This window comes from Oryctolagus cuniculus, chromosome 7, assembly GCF_964237555.1.
Source record: "Oryctolagus cuniculus chromosome 7, mOryCun1.1, whole genome shotgun sequence".
In the NCBI taxonomy this organism is placed as follows: Eukaryota; Metazoa; Chordata; class Mammalia; order Lagomorpha; family Leporidae; genus Oryctolagus; species Oryctolagus cuniculus.
Window position 1 is genome coordinate 104,855,710 of NC_091438.1, and position 12,749 is coordinate 104,868,458.

Genomic DNA, 12,749 nt, shown 5'->3' on the forward strand with positions numbered 1-12,749 from the left:
GCCACCCTTTCTCTGCTGATAAGGACACCAGTGAGACTGGATTAGAGGCAACCCTAATGGCCTCATTTCTCATTGAGTTGGTTCTTTAAAGACGCCAGCTCCAGATACAGCCACAGTCTGTGTTCCCAGGGGTTAGGACGTCAACACATGAATTTGGTGGAATGGGGGAACCCAGTTTGACCCGTAACAGTGGGAGATGTGGTTTCACTTTTCAGCAGGGCAGGGAGACAGACTGGAGGCAGGGAGGGGCGGCCCCCCGCTGCCAGCATGAATCCATTAGGCACTGCAGCCTGCTGAGTGCATGTCACGTGATAGGCATCTCAGAGGCTGCAGGTACTCAGCGCTCAGAACCACTGCTCTTTATATTTATTACACTCACGTGCTTATTCTATCTGATGCTCTTCGCAGCCCTTTGAAACAGGAAAGTATTATTATCCCCATTTTTCCCATGAGAAAGTCGAGGCTTAAATAAATGGGTTATACAAGTGGTGCCCAGAGCCTCAGAGCTAGGAAGTGGCAGGGGCAGAAGTGAGCTGAAATCCCCTGGCTAATCCTTGAATGTGTGCTGGCACAGGTACCAGCATAGTGTAAAGTGCAGATTGAGGCCCAGCAGGTGCACAGGTGCACTAGCCAGTGTTAAAGGGACAGCTGCTTCTCAGATCTCGCCCATTTCTGTAGGGTTCCCTGATTTTTCCAGAAGCATTCCTTCTAAAGGAAAGGAAATCTCTCCCATTTTTCAAACATTGAGAATCAATTTAAACTTAAAACACACACATCCATACTATGGCAGTAATGCTGGGGGTCCCAGCCTCGTGTGCAGCGTGGACTCGGCCTGCAGGCTGTGATAGGCAGAAGTGTTCTGCAGAACCGGCTGTGCGCTCTGTGTCAGAAAGCTCTTGCTGCCTGGTCACAGGGCCCTGAAATGTCATCTGTGGCAGTCAGCCTCTCTCTCTTGTTTAATACCAAATACACGCTTTGGCCTTGCTCTGGAGGCCAGGGGCCCCGCGTTTAGTAAACATCTGCAGTAGTGCAGGGGGTGTTCCTGGGAGGTGCTGCTGTGTGTCCTCTAAACAGCCCCGGGAAGGAGGTGGGGGGCACACAGAGAGCCAAAGAGAGATGGTGGGAGCTGAAGGCTAGATCAGAAGGGAAGTGGAGCCTGTAGCTTTCTTTTTCTTTTTTTTTCACCTGCGCTTTTATTAAGGCCACAAGGGGTATATTTGCTCAGGAACGTTGGCTTTGCTCCAGTGGTTCAATTACTGGCCAGGCCAGGAGAGCTGGCGCTTGCTGGTGCCTTCCTCCCAGAGCTGCTCTGGGAGACTCCCCACCCCCTTTCCCTCGCTGCTGTCTGGCCTTCAGGCCCCCATTTCCCTAAAGGGACATCTTGTTCCTGGGAATTTCTAGGAACTTGAAAATGCAGATGAACCACAGGAATAAGACCAATGCAAATTATTCGAGTAACTAAGTGGGAATATTATGTATATGTATATTCAGACCTGTTACCGATATGAAAATGCAAGCTAGGGTGGAAATCAATCACTTGTTTTATCAAGCAGCTGGCTGCACAGGTACGCACAAGCCTTGGCCCTTCTGGGCAGGCTACAGTGCTGGGGGCTTGCAGCTGCTGACTTTAGTCCTGGCCTGGGAGCTGCAAGGAGAACATTCTCTGCTTAGCTACAATCTGTGAGAGGGGAGGCCTGCCCTCCAGGCTCTAGACAAACAATTAAGATGCCTTCTGTCCTGGGAGTGTTGCATAAACACAGGCAATCAGCAAGCCCCTAGCTCCAAGTTTGTGGTGTAGCAAAGTCACTCCTGATTAAGAGGCACAGTGTAGAATGTTCAACGATACCCTGAGTGTGGCTCAAATGAGTTGGAGTCCCGTCCTCCCTTGGTGCCAGGGCAAAGGGTGGCTTTCAGAGCAGAAAGGCTTTGAAGCTGGGTGCCTTTGAAGCAAGCTATTCTAGCTTCAGCTGCCTCATGTATAAAATGAGGATGCCTGGCAGTGCCCATCAGGATCACAGGGCGGCTTCATGGGATAATGCATATGAAAGCAAGGTGTGCGTGCTCTGGGGTTCCACTCAGATATCAGGTGGTGTTCGCACTGCTGGGTATAAGAATCAAGCTTTTTATCTTCCTTCCAGCACCAGCAAACAGCCAGACATTCCTGCTGTTGAGGGAAGACCAGAGCAAGCCCTCTGAAGGGACAGTGGTGTTGGGAGTCTGGCTTCCCGAGCCCTTGCGCCCCAGCGGGTGCAGAGCAGCTGTGGCCAGCAAGAGCGCTGTTACCTAGCTAGACCCCTCAGCTCCTGGAAGCGGCTCCTGCTCCTCGGGGCAGCAGGCCTCATCCAGCAGGCAGAGACAACTCCACAGGCCTGCTGCCTGCAAGGGGCGCCTTGCCTTGAGATGCTGCCGCTTGGATCTGGCTGCCCCACAGGAAGTGTCAGGATCAGAGCTCCGGATCTTTTCCAGCGGCCCAGGGTACGATTTTTTTCTAGGAATGACGACCATGAAATGGACTTCCCTCAGCTAGTGCTGTGCAGTGCTCAGGAACAGAGGAGCTGGTGCTTCAGGTGTGTGCAGCTGTAAAAATCACCCATCTCCTATCGCTTAATGACTGTTCCGATTGAGGCGTGCTAGTACCGGCAGAAGCGAAGGGACCTGTGGGAGAGCGCTGGTGTTAGAGCTGGGAGCCGAGAGGGGCAGCAGAGCGGGAGGGGCCGTGCTCCCCTGAAGCCCAAGAGGGAAGCATCTAATTACGGTTTGATGTTGGCTCTGAGAAGGCAGGGGCTGCCTCTGTCCTGCCTGTTTATTCTCAGCATAGGGTACCTCGTCCTGGTAGCACTCAGTTATAAAAGCGCTGTGCGCCCTTGGAAAGGCCTGGGGCCGCTAAGATTCCCCTGTGAAAGGAAGCTGGCCGTTGTGAATTTTAAATAGCTTGTGTTTTTAATCCTGACTGTTTATGAAAGTCTCCCCCTACCCCCACCCCTACCCTTTCGTCTGCTAGATGTGGAGCTTCTTGCCAATTTGAGAGGGATCTGCCCCAGCATTTTAGAAGCAGAGCCCGACTTTGCACTGTTTCCTTGTGAGCCACGCAGGTGGGAGCAATGACTGACCCAGTCCTCATACCTGTAACCTGTCCTGCACTTACAGGAAACTTGGAAACTTTCTGTCCTGGGGAGGTTGAGATGCATAGAATACTGGCATTATTCTCCTGCGGAGGGAACTTTTCTAGAAGTCCTGAGGGTGTAGTCTGGAAGCCTTGGGACCCCGGCATGGAGGGTCATGTTTGCATTCTGGGAGCTGCAGGCCTGGGAAACAGCGCCAGCTGGGAGGGGAGCCCGGTTTAATGTGCTGTAGGGGGCAGAATCTGCAGCCAGGCTCCGTGCGTCAGGTCACTGCACACTGTGCCCAAGCTGAGGCTGCCCACTGCCACGTTCACAACCCAGACGGGGAGGTAGGAGCAGAGAGGAGCTGGGCTGGGCCAGGTGCGAGCCTGGTCCCCAGGGCGGGGGACCCTGGGCCTCTCCTTTGGGTGGGGCAGGATGACTAAGGAATCTGAGAGGGAGGCAGCCAGTCTGGAAACATGCTGAAACGAGGTCACGCAAAGCGTCCGACAAGGCCGGGCCACCCTGCCCTGTCGCATGCTTCCTCCTCCCGCTTCCCTGGACTGCCAGGGCTTCCTGTTCCTACGGGAATCCTCTGGCCCTTCCCTTCTACCCTCACACTACAATACAGCAGGATTGCCTGCGGTCATGCTAAGAAGGACTGATGCCCTTTTGGGAGTCCCTGTGTACCTGTCCATCCCACCTAGACCCTGCCAATCAAAACTCTGGAGTTCACTGGGGCCAGCAGGACAGACAGGTACCTGCGAATGTGCCAGTTCCTTGTGCTGGGTGTGAGCCCTGAAGATAAAAGTAATAGCAGCTGCACTCTCTTGTTGGGCCTGTGCTAAACCCTAGCTATGCATTAGTGAATTGAATTGCTCCCTGAAAAATCCTTGGAGGTGGGCCATGGTATCCTTATATTGCAGATAAAAAACCTGGGATCCGTAGAGGTGATGTTACCCAACGGTAAGTGGTAGGGGCAAGTCCAAACCCAGGAGCGTGAAGCCTGCAGATGTGGCTGATTTCAAAGCTCTACACAAAGTCAAAAGCACAGGTTCTTTTTTTTTTTTTTTAATCTTTTTTGTGCATTTCACTCAAAGCTTCCTCTGACCTTGGAGAACACAAGTCACCTCCTCCATCCCCCAAATCCTTGAGCTCAGCCCTCTGGGGACATCCTGTCTCCTGAAACTCTGTATGGAACACCATGGTGCCTGCACGGTGGACACCGTGGAGCCTGTGGATTGCTGGTGCTTTTTGCAGCCAGCCTGGTCTGGTCTGGCACAATCACTTTGTGCAGCCGCAGCCTCCCCCCTTCCCCCCCCCCCCCGAAAGTTGAATCAGCCTGGGTTTGCCGCCGGCGCCACAGTGCCCTGCGACTTTGCTGAGCCCTTGCATAGCACCGGGAAGGCACACCTACTCTCCACCTGCTCTCATGAGTCAGAAAGCTGCCACACTGCTGCTGGGCCTGCCAGCTCCGCGTTTCCCTCCAGCCGGCACCAGGCAGGGAGTGAACTTCGCCATATATGGCAGGGGCATCAGACAGCATTTGTTGCCCGGCCTGCCTTCCTCTTAAAATGTGAACAACCAGACAAGTCCAACCTCAAAGCCAGGATGTTTCTGTTGCTTTACACCAGGTGGCTGAGGTGGGGGAGAGGATGACAGGGCAGCCTGGAAGCCAAGGGCTCGGGCCACAGAGGAGACTCAACCCATTTGGAGCAAAGAGGTGGTAACAGGATTAGCAAATGCCCTGGATGCCAGGATAAGGGCGGGGAGAGGTCAAAGGAGAGAATGATAGTTTAAGTACTTCAGGCTTTAGGCTGCTCCTGCACCCCGTCTGACATTGCCTTGTACATCTGGATCTTGGCGAAAGTCTTCCAGCTGAAAGGTGCCCACTTTTTCGTGAATAAAGACTTCTTTACGTGGCACACTAGCATTCTCAAAGCAGTTGCACATCTCCGTAGCACCTAGCAATGCACATCTGATGCACAGGTCTCTAAAGGCAAACTCTCTCCCCACTCCGCGTTGCCAGGACTTGCAACAGTTGGGTAATAGATCTCAAAAGAAATAAAAGCAAACCTTCTATTAAAGCAAGTTGCAATCACAGTAAGCTGACATGGAATGTGGCTTGTAGTGACCAAGGTGCACTTTGGCTGGAGGCACCCTAACTACTGGGTGTGTTTGTGTGTATTTTTCTCCTGTTAGAAACTCCTAGAAAAAGCTACTTTAAAGCTGTATGTCGAGGAGCATTGATTAAACTGCTGGTCAGTGTTGGGTTTCTGTGAACTAAAGATTTACAAAGATGCTTAACTGGATGACAAGCCTGAGAACTTGTTGCTACCTCTCAGGAGCTCCTGGTAGCTACCTGCAAGAGGTTATGGCGACTGTGAAAAGCACACCCAGTTGCCTTAACAGAACGCAAATTGGAATGAATGTTTAACTTGAAGATGGCTGTTATTCACCTTTAAAAAAAAAAATGCTGTTCAGATTTCAGGTGAAAACAATTGAAGATGTCCAGCAAAACAGCAAGCACCAACAACATAGCCCAGGCAAGGAGGACTGTGCAGCAGCTACGATTAGAAGCCTCCATTGAAAGAATAAAGGTAAGAGAGGCCTCCCGCGCACTCCGTGTTTGTGGTTCAGTCCCCTGCCCTTCCACGGCCGGGCCGCAGGTCTGGGGAGATAATGCCATTTCGTCCAGCTTGCTTCCAGGATTTCTTCTGGAAGCAAGCTGAGAAGCTCAGGATTTTAGCTTTCATCTCCTACCTAGCACAGGCCTCCTTTCAACAGAGCTGGGAAACCCAAGTGTCTGGGTTCGCCCCTCTGTGAAGACCCTGGGCAGGATTTCCTGAGGCTCCCAGCTCCCTGCGTGGTCAAGTCCGGTGATCACCGTGTTCTCAATCAGGACACGTGTTCCAGGTGGACTTTATAAACACTTGCGTCATCCCTCTGGAATTTATGAAGTGTTCTAGAGTTGTCAGAGCCGCTGAGGTGGCCTTGCATAACAAGTCAACAGTCAGGGGTCTCCCTTTTTGGGAAAAGGCAGCTTTTTCAGACATGTGCGGCCCTCCCGAGCCAGCGTAAGCACCGCTAGCTTTAGCTGAGGTCCCTTAGAGAAGCCAGAAGGCTCTTCCTAGGTTTCCTCCCGAATCCCGAGAGGAGACTAGGCAGTGAGAACCCGGGCATGTTGTGAGTCAGGCTGATAAATTCCTGTGGCCCTAGAGCTAGTCACCTGTCTCGGAAGCAGGAGACTGCCTGTGCTGTGCTTGACACAGCTCAGCTGCCCCGTGCTGCTTGGCTGGGACACTGGTCTGCTGGTGCTTTGGCGTCTCCCAGCCAGACTTCTGAAACCCGTGCCAGCGCAGGCCTCTGTATCTCCCCAAGCTGGTGTTTGTCCCTCGTTTCTTGCTTCCCCAAGCCTCGAGTCCAGCAGTACATTTTGAAGCTCCACAACTTGGCTGCAGAGTTTGGGCTCCCAGCCCATCACGGCATTCAAATTCTAGTCTATTTTTTTCTTGGATAGGAACTAAGATGCCACCTTCCTTTGACTCACATATGCTTTTCCTTCCCTGTCCCTAACCTTTTTATTCTGGGAAACTTCAAACCCTACAGAAAGTTGTAACAGTAAACCTTCCTATGGTCTTTACCAAGATTCGCCAGCTGTTCACATTTGGCTGTTTGCTTTCTTCCCTCTCTCCTTCTGCAAGCTCTGTCCCCACACACATCACATCCAAGTGTTCCTTTAAGCCACTTGAAAGTGATCTTCAGCTCAGAATGACCTGCTCACACTGTGTAATGCACGCTCTGTTTCTCAACACGGGGCCTTCATTGTGCGCGATCACCCCCACTCTGGGTGTGACTCCTTTCTGATAAGATTCCGTTTAAATGCTAGCTGGCTGGTGGTGTGTCCCCAGTGAAGGGACACCTGATGCCAGTTTGTCTGGACATTTAGTCTGGTCACTTGGTTGCAGAGGGCCTTCCCTGTCAGATAGCTCCGTTTGCCTTTTGATTTGGCACAGAACCTGGGAGTGGGGCTGTGAGACTGATCACCATGCGCACACACGTCGGTCTTCCACCCGACAGCTTAGTGCGCGGATACGCCCTTCAGGTCTGTAAGTGAAGGATTTTCTTTCTGGTTTGCTTTGCTCTGTCTCCATGCTAGGTTTCAAAGGCATCAGCAGACCTCATGTCCTACTGTGAGGAGCACGCCAGGAGTGACCCTTTGCTGATAGGAATCCCAACCTCAGAAAACCCTTTCAAGGATAAAAAAACGTGCATCATCTTATAGTGGAATCGTGAAACCGGTCCTCACCTCTTGTCTCAACAAAGCAGATTATGAGCAGCTCCTGGAAGAGATCCACCTGCAGCTTATTTGGTAACCACTGCTAATAACTAAAATGCTCTGAACTTGGAATGATGGACTCTGAAGTCTTTATTTTCCCAGTTGCCCTTTCTCTAAGATACCCTTTACTGATCTAATACAGAGTAACAATCTTGTTTTCCATTTGGTGACTGTGGTGTTATATTGGGTCACTGTGTAGGGAACACTAATGTAGGCCTTTTGAAAAAACACAATTGCATACTTTACATGTACAGTTGATTGATTCAGATATGTTAAGACCTAAATTGCCTAAAAGCACCTGTCAAATTAAACTGCCAAGCATAACTTGAATCCTAAAACCTTTATATCTTATTATATTCTCAATAAGGTTTGTGCCACCCTGTGTAGGATATAAGGAGAGTGGTGTGTTTTGTGTGTATTTATGTGTGTGTCTGTGTATATACACATATCACAACTTACTTCTTTATTAAAACATCCCTCTCTCCATATCAGTTCCTCAAGTCCAGAAGTCATACTTTGGTCTTGAGCCGTCTGTAGGTAGAATAAGACTTTCTTTTCTTCTAGTTACTATACGAAGACTAATGAACATCCTAGATTGTGTTCATGGTCATTAAGTAACGCACTTGTCTCTCCTCTCTTAAGTCAGTCTGGGCCTCCTTAGGCTACAGTGGACTGCGCTGTTGAACACTGAAGGCTCTTTGATGATCAGAGCTGATCCCTCACGAGGAGCCTTTTGGGCTTCAGTGCTCCTGAGTCTAGAAAAGGGGAGGAGAACCTTGGGAGGACCGTGGGCAGCAAACGTGCTCCTGGGGCTGGTGTTCTCTCCTGGATCAGGGGTAGAAATCTCTGGAAATTCCATCCTAATGACTGGAAGAGGACACACTGGGCCTGGTGACGGGAAGAGCTGCTCTGGGTCCAGCTTTCGACTCAGCCCTCCCCTTCCTCCCAAGACCTTTCTTCTCCCACTGGAGCATCTATTTGCAGAGGTAACAGTCCCTTCCCCAGCCCTGAGGGGAGGGCAGAATATGGTGGGCAAGAAACATACCCCAGATGTAAATAGATCAAGACCCTAAGCTGTCTTCACTTACCTTCAGTGTCATCCCTACCTTGTCCACAAACCATCAGAGAGGCGTGTAGCCACCCAAGAGGGGCTTGGATTTAGTGGGATGCCAGCAACTGCATGTTGGGTTTCTTGATTTTACCCTGGGCATGAATACAGCTGTTACATCCTCTGAATTGCCAGTGAGGATCCCAAAACAAGGAGTCTCCTGTGGCCAGGAGAATATCTTGACTTTATCAAGGAGGAGGAGAGGGTCCTTTCTAAAAATGCTCACATGGAAGCCCAAATCGTACAGTTATGCCTTTGATATTTTAGTTCATCTTTAGTTCATGAAAAGTAACTACCAATGAAGGATTAAAAACTTATTCTCAAAAAGGATTCAATCTCAACAAGGAATTATTCACAACATATTTTCCTAATCCCAAAGCAACTGCCCTGCAAAGCAAGCCTCTTTTAAAATCTGATGTCTGGGCTTTATAGATTGTGTTCTTTGAACACATGCAGGCCTATTCTAAACGGTTGAAACCCATGCAAACTTTCTCCAGGTCACACACCTACGTGGCTTTGGGAACCACCACCCTCACTTTTCCAAGACCACGTGAAAGTTATGCACTGCCCCTTAATCTTTTATCATCCACTGTCATATGCCCAGTTCCCCAGTAAATCATAGGCACCTGTTTAGGAAAGAGGACGTTTGTACCTTTTCAAAAGGTGAAATTTGAAATGACATTAGCGAGACATCTTTACATTTAATGCTTCACTTAATGAGACATTCTTTTTTTAATAAGCATATTTTTCTACTGATGGTTTCAGAACACTAATCTTATTTTCACTCTGATTTTTAACATGTTTCTTTAAATATTTATAATTCAGCTTATTACAAAATATTTTCATTAAATTACTTTTATTATATCACTGTGCACATATTATCAGTAGCCAGCATAGCTTATTCTCTAGTACTGCAACATGATCTTTTATCTATTAGTAAACAGTGTTTTGCTATATATTTGTTAATATTCATATAGTGGTAAGAAGTAGACTTAAGGTTCCAGGAGTTTTCATTTTATTTTCATCAGTCAGATATAATTAAGACTCTGAATACAAATGTCAAGTAACTTCCTAAGCAGGTGTAGCACATGTTTATGAAAAAGTGGAAGCAAATTATTTGATGCTGGACCCAAGAGGGCACATATTGTAGCCAAATGTTAATTTACTTATAGCTAGACGTCTATGTGAGAAAATATAATATATGTATACATATATATGATATGAAAAGTCACTTTTATTTATCAGGCTCTGTTCTACTTAGGAAGCCACCGTTTAGCTATCTGCAGCAGCTGACTTATGATCATGATGGACAAAGGCCCAGTGTGTGTTATTTTTTCTAACTACCACTCTAATGACACACTCCGATACATACAGGCAACTTCTTGGCTTCATTTCCATGAAGCTAGTTAAGTGTGCTCAATAAACTTTGTCATTAAAGCTGCTTCTGTTGACAGTGATCTCTTTTCATTCTTATATCTTATGAGTTCATCATAAATCTGTCTAGTTGAGGCCTCAAGACCATGGTAAGATGTGCTAGAAGAATTTCCCACCTCCAAAGTATTTTACAGACTTTTTTTTGCTAGGGGAAGCATTTTATATGCAAGGTGGTTCACAAGCTATGGGATTTAGCTAAGAACTTGTTTTTCTCTTCTTCAAATAAAACATCAAGCTTTTTTTTTTAATTCCATGAAAAGTGCCATACTTAGTTTTTAAGGGAAAAAGCTGATTTTCTTTCTTTTCTGTTCGGACTGTTTTTGTACCTTATTAATCTTTGTAACAAAAAAACCTTTATACCAATGGTTTAGTAACTTTGAGGCATACATTAGTTTATAGAGTTGCAGATGTGCCAAATTTTCTCTTCAAATGCCACTGTCTCCACCAGTTTATACCTAAGATTGTGTCATTGATTGACTGCTCTGAATTTTGATGTGAGAGATATAAAGGCCCAAGAAGTGAATTCCCTTACATGTCAGCCACTTCTCCATGAAATCAATTTTTTAAATTCTGTTGGTTTCATTTATGGTAGACCTGTTAATAGGAAAAACTATATTGAATCAAATACAATTATGTATGTGTGTTAAAAATCGAGCACTTGCCTGAAGTTGGTGGCCTGGATCGTTTTCTAGTCAATTCTGTGTCGTGTGACTTTGTAACAGGCCTTTTACCTCTCTGGGCCTCCATTTCTCCATTTGTAAAACAAGGGGCTGGAGATAGACAGTGGTTGAGATCCCTTCCCGACCCCAGATGCCTTGGTCCTGTGACCCCACCCCTCTGCTGGTTCTGCCAACGTGTTGGTGCTATAAGCTGCTTCAGATACAAAATTTGTCTATAATATATGCTCATTTAATTGCTTACAAAAGACCCTTTTGTTACATAGTGCTTCTTTTCTAGTTTAAGGACTTGCTTCCTGTAATGATGTCTTTTTAGTTATATAATTACAAACACGTATTCTCCTGATGTCTGAGTAAATTTACATTTGATATATCCTTGATGAGATTTTGTTATAACGTTCTTTGGCTACTCATCTGTCCAGCATCTTATTAACCTTGACACTGTGATCATTGTTGGGAAATGTGTCCTTTGGAATGAAATTGAAGTGTTGACTTCACAGCTAGCGTGTACACAGATTTGAAAGTTTCATTAAAAGCACTGTTGCTTTCTTTACCGGGTCAAGTGTCTCATTGTATCATCCTAACCATGTTTTGATCAGTAAATTAATAAAAGACTATTTCTCTTCCGTTTCCTTTCATTCATTCACTTAACATTTTCTGAGCACCTGCAGGGAACAGGTGCTGAAAGTCAGGCTGTGTTGACCTCAGATATGAATAAGACTCACTGCCGCCCAAGGGACTGTACAGCCTAGAGGAAGGTCAGGCGCCAGGGACAGGTACATAACTTATCATTCTAGCGCCGTGTGAGAAGCACCATAAGCCAGGTGGGCAGAGTGCTGTGAGAGCCCAGGAAGGAGGAGCAGGCTCCCTTTGGGAAGGCTTCCGAGGGAGGCAGTGTTTGAGCCGAGTCTTGAGAAAGCATGAAGAGACATGGATACATCAGAAGGAAGTCTTGGAGGAGCTGCTCGGAGGAGAAAAGTGGACTCCACGCTGGTGAGCAGGTTTCCTGTACTACGGGCCTATCGTGTCAGCAACAAGGAAACTCAAAGGTTGTTAAGGAGTGACATAATGATTCCCAATGTGTAGAGGGCTGTTTCCGAGCCTGAAACCCGGCTGTGACCATGGAAACAGATAACAAATGGAAAGGTCATTAAACTACTGGTGACTCACATTCACCGCCTGTGCTGAAGGTACCCGGCCTCCTCCTCTGGCCCTTCCCTCAGGCCTGGGATTCCCAAGGAGACGAGAGGGGATCAGCAGCATCCAAACAGAAAAGACGGGGAAGCAGCTGACAAGTGCCAGGTTATGAGCTGAGCAAGCTGCAGGCATGGTCCTGCTTCTGAGAACCAGTAAGGGGGGATCAAGAGACCACCACTCAACCCTTTCCAGGAAACAACAGAAGAATTGAGATACTTACAAGCACTTTGACCAGTTCTGAACAAATTACTCAAAGATCTTGTGACTCTAAGTGGAGGTCAGTTAATTCTGTTGGTGGATGGGATTGTGTAGGGGGAGGGTGATGTGGCTGCAAAAGCTAGAATACATAAGTAAATGTGGCAGGTGGGATGTACTATCTTCGTGTTGCAAACAAGAAACTCAAAATCTGCTGGCACTGTTGGGAGCTCCCTGTGCAGATACATGGCACATGTCCTTTCAACTCTTCTGGACATGGGGCCTCACCGGTTTGGCTTTGGCAAGACAGTTGGTTACACATCAGCATATGATACTCACTATAAGTCTTCTAACTGGGGCTAGGCAGAAAGTCTTTTGATTATTTGTCCCTTCCTGCTTATGCCCAAGGGTTCCAGTCTTGCCTTACAGCTCCATCCAACCATCTTTGTATAACCAGGTCCCACCAATGACTCTAGCTGTGGCATTGGCTGGTGCCTTTAGTTTGCTTTCAGGTCATGGCTTTTCTTGCTACCCTACCCCTTTACCACTGTGAGTGGCAGATAACCTTTGCCTTCAGATGAGCCCATGCTACAATTACTGTCTCCTTAACTGAGTCATCAAATCTACTAAGGCCGTCTTACTGTAGGCCAGCCCTGGGCAAACAAGTGCAGTTAGTCGAAATAACCCTCCCCTCAAGT

General features: G+C 47.7%; 1 protein-coding gene across 4 annotated transcripts in view; it reads left to right on the top strand.

Moving 5' to 3' along the window:
- The window catches only part of GNG12 (G protein subunit gamma 12), a 151,216-nt gene extending 139,931 nt beyond the window's left edge, over nucleotides 1-11,285 (top strand). For all 4 annotated transcript variants that reach the window (XM_017346186.3, XM_051856370.2, XM_017346182.3 and 1 more), the window contains exons 3-4: nucleotides 5,586-5,701; nucleotides 7,261-11,285. In XM_017346186.3, the coding sequence (XP_017201675.1) occupies nucleotides 5,609-5,701; nucleotides 7,261-7,386 (219 nt within the window). In that variant the 5' untranslated portion in view covers nucleotides 5,586-5,608 and the 3' untranslated portion in view covers nucleotides 7,387-11,285. The remainder of the gene's footprint in view (nucleotides 1-5,585; nucleotides 5,702-7,260) is intronic.
- The last annotated feature ends 1,464 nt before the right edge of the window (nucleotides 11,286-12,749 follow it).